General features: G+C 34.9%; 1 protein-coding gene across 1 annotated transcript; it reads left to right on the top strand.

The window, feature by feature from the left end:
• Positions 1 to 6,403: 6,403 nt before the first annotated feature.
• Positions 6,404 to 6,817, top strand: LOC142325769 (uncharacterized). Its single transcript, XM_075367801.1, has one exon. It carries the CDS (start codon positions 6,404 to 6,406, stop codon positions 6,815 to 6,817), a length of 414 nt encoding a protein of 137 aa, XP_075223916.1.
• Positions 6,818 to 7,884: the final 1,067 nt, after the last annotated feature.

Here is a 7,884-nt window from a genome sequence, read left to right as displayed (position 1 = left end):
TCCCGACTTTAAAAAACATCTTAAAAGACACCATTATGGAAAAATAGAAAACATTAAAAAAAAATGTAACCGACCATCTGAAGGATATTCCGGTTTCTGAGCTGCAACACTGCTGTGAAGAGTGGGAAACCCGTTTGAAGCGTTGCATGGCTTCCCAAGGGAACTATTTCGAAGGTATTAGATTACATGTTTAATTGGATTATAAATAAAATGTTTTTCTGAACCAGTCTCATTACTTTATTTACAGACTTCGTACATATCTTCCTCATCTCATTGGGCTGTGGTAGGGAAGGTTTCTTATTGTTCACTAGTTGAACAGATTGCAACGTACGCGTATTAGGAAAATATATATATATATATTTATAATTTATACTGACGTGATGTATAAAATGTATTTTTATATAGCGATTAGAATAAAGATCTATTTATTTATTCATTCATATTTCATTTACAAAATAATTTCGTTTCAATTTTTATCTTCACCACTCCGTGATAATAGTGTAATTAATTCCACTGCTATAATTAATATTGCTAAAAAACTATTAAATCGGTGATGTTATTTCCTTCACAAAGTCAAAAATAATTCAGTCGGTTGTTTTACAAATTAAATTCGCAAGAACCATTTCTGGGGAGAAGAAAATCGACTAGGTGCTAAGCATTAGTATCGGTTTTTTGATAATATTTGAGGTATAAGGACATTTTTTGCGCGCGTGCCTCTCTGTAATCGATACTACTTTAAAAATATTTTTTAATTAATTTTTGAAAAATAAATTTTTATTATTCCAAACAAGAATTCTTTCTAACCAAAATAAAACAAATAAGGTTTTGTAATATTGGCAAAAGTAGAATTTCAGCTCTTTAATGAGCACACATAATTCATTAATTTGTTTTAAAAGTATCTTTCCAATTAAAAAATATTAGATATTAAATAACAGATGCATAAAGCACAGTAATCAAACCAATGTCAACAGTTTAAATAATCGTAGTTAATAAATCAATATTTATGTCAATTTGAAAAGTTTATGAGGTTAGTGTCAGTAAAAATTGTATTTTACAGTTTCAGCTTTGTAATAAAACCTTGGTGATTGTAATTTTTTAAACTGGCTTAATCTACATCGACGCGTAGATGTGCAGAATCTTACTAAAAGTAAATGAATAATGTTTATCTAGACTGAATATACATCGTTATTCAGACTACATATTCATGTAGGTAGCTGTTCTAAGGTCATAATAGTTGTTTAAACACCATTGCCAACCTGATTTTCATACTTATTTTCTACCGCTTGTCTGTACAACTGCTAATCCGTTCAACTTATGAACAATAAGCAACCCCGATCTCATATAATACAGAATAGTAAATAATTTTGTTGGTACATCTTTTTTGTATGAATTTGATTTCGTAATTTTCTTTATAAATATGTTTTCAGTATAAAATCAAAAATTTTAACTTTTTTGTCAAAATGAATAAATTAAATTACATAATCTTAACAATTTGATTTAAATTAATTTTTTTTTAAAATAAATATATTTTAAGCTGCCCTTAAAAAAAATTAATATTTTTATAAATTAAGTATATAAATAAAATATCGATTGATGAAGTCGTTACTTGGTGAAATCATGACAAAAGAAAATAAGCAAAATATGTAATTTAATTTTCACAAAATTAATGAAACACCTGAGGAAGGTACTATATACCGAAACAGCTGTTGTAACTTTTTAAATAATTTTTATGAAAATCAAATTACATTTTTTTTTTTTTTTTATATAGAATCAAATAACCCGTAGGGTTAATTTAGTGGTAAAATCGTAATCGAAAAATCAGTTGATTCTCGAAGTCGAAAGTTCTAAGCTTCCAGCTCTTGTAAAGACGCTGTTTCATTTAGATTTGAATACTAGACCGAGGATACCGGTATTCTTTGATAGTTCGCTTTCAATTTACACACCTCTAAGGAGTGGTCAACCTTTTTTTTCCTGTTTAGCCTCCGGGAATTACCGTTCAGGTATTACTTCGGATGATATGTATGAGGGTAAATGAAGTGTAAGTCTTGTACATTCTCAGTTCGACCATTCCTGAGAAGTGTGGTTAATTGAAGCCCAACCACCAAAGAACACCGGTATCCACGATCTAGTATTCAAATCCATATAAAATTAAATGCCTTTACTAGGACTTGAACGCTGGAACTCTCGCTGATTTGGGAAAATGCGTTCAGGAGTGATCAACCTGAGTCTGTTCAAGATTACATGTTTACCGATACATTTATTTCTTTCTTTTTCCTGTTTAGCCTCCGGTAACTACCGTTTAGATAATACTTCAGAGGATGAATGAGGACGATATGTATGAGTGTAAATGAAGTGTAGTCTTGTACATTCTCAGTTCGACCATTCCTGAGACGTGTGGTTAATTGAAACCCAACTACCAAAGAACACCGGTATCCACGATTTAGCATTCAAATCTGTGTAAAAATAACTGGCTTTACTAGGACTTTCCAGAACGCTGGAACTCTCGACTTCCAAATCAGCTGATTTGGGAAGACGCGTTCCCCAGTAGACCAACCCGATGGGTTTTTACCGGTACATTTACAAGTACTTTGCACTACATCTGCATCCACGTCAGACATGGCAAGGCAGTAGCGGTGATTGCAGATGCTAATCAATACACACATACACACACCCAGACCCAGTAGCTGGAAAACTGGTTGGAAAAAAATATATATAGAAACGATTAATGTTTTCTGGCCGAATTGAATTTTATTTGAAACTAAATTTTAAATGTAATTGTAACGCGATAATGCTTATTTTTCCCACGAAGAATTGAGGATTTTATTTATTTATTTATTTTTTATTAAAAAGAATATTGGATATTGTTAAAGTAAAACTTCACAGTTGTAACTGCGCAGAGTTACATTCGTAGTATTTTTTAGTTTGATAAGCCGCTGGATTAAAATATTCAAGTTCGACAAATAATCATGTGAAGATTAATAGTATAATTGTTTTTTTTTTTACCAACTTATTTCATTTTGGTATCCTAATAAGGACTAATAAATTTTCTAAGCTCATCCACCTAAGGGTTTAGATGGGATTATTCCGTTAAAGTTGTTGATCAGCTATAACTTTATCAGGGCAATTCAAATGCGTAAATGTTTAAATTCCTATTGTCAACGCAAATGAAAGGAATTAATAAAACGAAACCGTGAAGCTTGTGGAATGAAAATCTTGTCTGATCTGAACTCCAACCCAGGACCTTCTGAACGCAAGGCTGAAGAACTGTCATTCCGTCATGGAGGTCAGGAATCGGTACTTACAACCTGGAGTACGTTTCAAACAATTATGAAATGACCCTTTTATTATATTTTAATTTTAAAAATTAAATTTTTACGATGGTAAGCCAATTATTATCCGCAATGTGTTATAAATTTTATTGCAATACAAATAGAAAACTTACATGTACATCATTTTTCAACATAGTCCGCTTGCATTTTAACGCACTTGGTCCATACTGCACAAGCTTCCTTATGCACTCATAAAAGAAGGTTTTCGGTTGATCTGCGAGCCAGGAATGCCGCTTCTTTCACCGTTTCGTCCGATGTTAATCGACGGCCCCTTAATGCCTCTTTGAGTGGACTAAGAGTGGCCTAAGAGCAAGTGGTAGTCAAAAGGGGCAAGATCAGGACTATACGAGGATGAGCCGGTACTTCAAAATAAGTTTCTGGAGCGTTTCAGCAGTGTGGGCAGCAGTATGTGGACGGGCATTGTCGTGCAACAACACAACACCTTTCAACAGCAGTCCTCGGCGTTTGCTTCGAATTGCAGGCTTCAACTTGGCAGTAAGTATCTCACTTTAACGCGCACTGTTTATTTTCGTGCCCCTTTCCTCATAATGTTCCAGTTCCGGGCCTTGTAAATCCCAAAAAACCATAAGCATCAGTTTTCCTGCGGATGGTTGGGTCTTGAACTTTTTTTGCAAGGCTTGGATGTTTCCATTCCATACTCTGCCGTTTACTCTCCGGCTCGTAATTATGGATCCATGTTTCATCACCGGTGATGATTCTGTCTAAGACGATGTCCCGTTCGTTACCATACCGATCCAAATGTTTTTGGTAGATGTCCAAGCTCGTTTGTTTATACAACTGTTTGAGTTGTTTTGGCACCCATCTTGCACAGACTTTATGAAACCCAAGTTTGTTGTCGATGATTTCGTAGGCAGACCGTGACTAATTTGCAGACGATGTGCCACTTCATCGGTAATTACTCGTCTGTCTCAGAAAACCATGTCACGTGCACGCTCAATATTTTCCTCATTTGTGGGGGTAAACGATCGTCCGGCTACTTCGTCGTGCTTAATAATTGTGCAACCATTTTTTAATTTTTCAATCCGTCCGTAGACACTCCGTTGCAGCAACACACTGTTCCCGTACTGTACCGAAAGTCTTCGATAAATTTTGGCCCCTGATACACCTTCCGACCACAAAAAAATGTTCCTCTTCTTTGGTGCAAACAGAAAGCGGAGCAGCTATGGTTAACGGCAGGGCAGCGATAATGGAACTAACCTGTCAGCATCAAACCTGTACAGACATAACAACAATTAAACCACGCATGCGTCATCTACGCAACACGATAGTACTACCAACATAAACAAAAATATAACTAAATTCCGGATAATAATTGACTTACCCTCGTATATATATTTGTATTACTGCTTATTAAAGTAATATTTTTGTAATTCTTAATTATTATAGGATTTTTTCATAGGAAAATAGAATGGCCGATAATTGTTTCATTGTTTGCTGAAAACAGAATATTAAAGTTTGAAATATAAACTCAATCTTCGTCATCCACTCATTTTTATGATTATAGACGTTTTTAATTTACTATAAGCTGGAAGTTTATGAGAATATTAAGTTTAAATTTTATAGCGTATGAAAAATGTTATTTCTGACCGAAATTTGACCCCGGGACCACCGGATGAATAGCTGGGATGCTACCTCTCCGCCACGGAGATTGGCAGAGTCTTACCTTAAACCGGTTGATTTTTTTACACATTCTCTTAAAATAAGAAGATATAATGATCTACGCGACTTCGAGTTTATCAGCTTCATCAACCAGCCGATACTCCTATGAAGATATTTTTGCTAAACTTTCCAAAATTGGTATAATTATTCTGAACAATAAAAACAAAACCTAATTTTTTAAGCAAAGTAAATTTTTAACATTCAATTTAGATGAAAAAATATAAAAAGTTTTATTCAAAAATATTATTCTGTTCAAAGATATCAGATTTCCAAAATAGATATACGAATACAGGTATGAAGTTGAAAACACTGTCTAACTTTTAAGTTATACAGTTATTTAAATTTGAAATTTTTCTGGATTTTTAATTTTTAAAACAATCCTATGGATAGGTTAAAAATTTGGGTAAGGATCTAAAAAGGGTAAATTTAGTTTTTTTAAATTAAAATTAATAAAATTTAGTTTATTTTTTTTATTGCAACTACAATTAAGTGTGCAGGAAGTTCACCCCGGTACTTTCATAACCTTTTCTACTCGTGAAAATAATGGTAAACGTTCACATAAACGTTTTCCATTATTTTTACTAGTGGAACGGATACACTTATTTTACTTTATAATACCCTCAATATAATAAAAAAATATATTTTTTAAACAGGTTTTTAATGAAAAATACCAAAAAAGAGGGCAAGTTTTCTTACCCTCTTTTTTGGTGCCCAGTTTGAAAACTCGGCATTGGAAATCAGATTAACAAAGTTTTATTGTACTACTCTTTCAATTTCATTCTGAACTTTGAGGTTCAGTAAATTAATTTATTTGTTTAACCTTGTTGTATTACCAGCTAAAAAGTATTTTAGTGAACCAGAATTAAAAAAAAACAGTTTAATAAAACTGAAAATAAATTTCCATTTACCAAACTTCCAACTATTTATCTTGGTATTGCAAGTCGGATGAACACCAACAAAAAATGATCGTAAATAAATAATAATAAACATAAATTTAGAATAATAAAAAAACCACCCCGTGCGCAGTTTTGCGATCTCCCATCGGGTGCCTCCCCTGGTAGCAGATAGGGAAATGCTCAACAGATATGGTGAGCATTTGACCCGGAACGGATTAAAATCGGCAACAGGTAAAATGCCTCTATAGCGGAAGAGGAAGAATTTCCCAACGGTGGAGAGGGCGGAAAAGACTAGGGGAGTAAATCGTGAATGATAATCCTGCGTGTCTGGAAGCAGAGAGGTGACAGCCCCACCACCAGTCTTACTCTACGCAGCGCCCGTAACCAGACAAGAGGAATCTTTACAGTACTGGCATGCATCCATTAGCCTCGGATCAGGATCAGAAAAATTGGCAAAGGAAACCGGAAAAGTCAAAATTAAAATAGTTTAAATTGATTATGGACACATTAAAGGTGGCAACTTGGAATGTTAGAGGTTTGTCTTATAAAGAGATTGAATTAGAAAAACTTTTTCGTGATTCTAAGATAAAAATTGCGGTAGTTACAGAGACTAAAAAGAAGCTATCAGATACTAAATATGTGGGTGATTACTTTATGCTGTATAGTGGGGTTCGGCAGGATCAGAGAGCTAGCAAGGGGGTAGCCATATGTGTTGATAATAACTGGGCTTCAATAATTAAAGATTATAAATTTGTGAGTGATAAAATTATCACAGTGAGAGTAAAACATGCTAGAGGTTACTTCTCAATTCTTTGTGTGTATGCTCCGGAAGACAGTACATATAATAGGAAACAAGAGGAAACGGATGATTTTTATGTGCAGTTGCAGGACGTAGTAGCTGTGGCTGTATGACGTGTGTGGATGTTGGAGGTGAAGATTAGCCTCTCATGAAGTCGCCGTCCGTCCGGGCTTGCTTGGGTGGGTGGTGGCGAAGAAGTGTGGGGACATTGGATCCCTTGCGTCACCCTGCTGAGTAGCGATTTTTTGAGGGTTACATTTTGATCTACACCGGTGGGGCAGTCTGCAATGGCTGTTCTTACTGCAGTAGGTAAAACAAATAACAGACGATCAAACCAGAGGCCTGACCTGACATGCTGTACGTTATGCCGGTAGGTGGGGAGGGCCGTTTGAATTAAAGGACACGCCCCTGCGTAGTGCAATACTTTGCTGTTGGTCCCGCGCAGGGGTGTAGGAAGAGGGGAAAATAAAGTTGCAGGATGTAATTGATGGTATTAATGTGAATCGTGATCTTTTGCTGATGGGAGATTTTAATGGCAGAATTGGTAACTGCCACATACCTGACTGTCTTGGAATGTTTGGAGAGACTACAATTAATCGGAATGAACCAAACTAAGAGATTTTTATCACTTTTAATCAGCTGAAAATCATCAATTCCTTCTTCAGAAAGCGAGATATACATAAGTTTACATGGTCAGCTAGAGGAAATAGATCGATCATACCGTAGACACCATAATTATTTTTGATAGTGAGGATAAGTTAAAACTTGCAATTTATATCCTAAATCAAACAAGTAAGCAATTGGGTATGAAAATCTCGCCTACGAAATCAAAGATTATGGCTTTTAAAGGTAAATGGCTAGTACGCTCGAAAATAATCTTGTATCGGCAGATCTTGGAACAAGTACGAGTTTTTAATTATCTTGGTTGTGATCTATCATACGACAAAAATCATGGTCGTGCCTATTCTTACTTATGGTAGTGAAGTGTGGGTTTTGTGGAGTTGGGATGAGTCACGTATTCAGGCTACTGAGATGAGGTTTTTGAGAGCGGTCAAAGGATGTACTCGAGTAGACTGAATAAGGAATAAGGAAATAAGAAGACAGCTAACTGTGATGCCATTACATTAATAACGTAAAAAATGAAGTGATCATTTAATGCGTATGCAGCTTTGTAGATTTC

The sequence above is a fragment of the Lycorma delicatula genome, chromosome 5 (genome assembly GCF_047948215.1).
Source record: "Lycorma delicatula isolate Av1 chromosome 5, ASM4794821v1, whole genome shotgun sequence".
NCBI lineage: Eukaryota > Metazoa > Arthropoda > Insecta > Hemiptera > Fulgoridae > Lycorma > Lycorma delicatula.
Note: the sequence above shows the minus strand (reverse complement) of the source record. Positions and strands in the feature narration are given on the sequence as shown.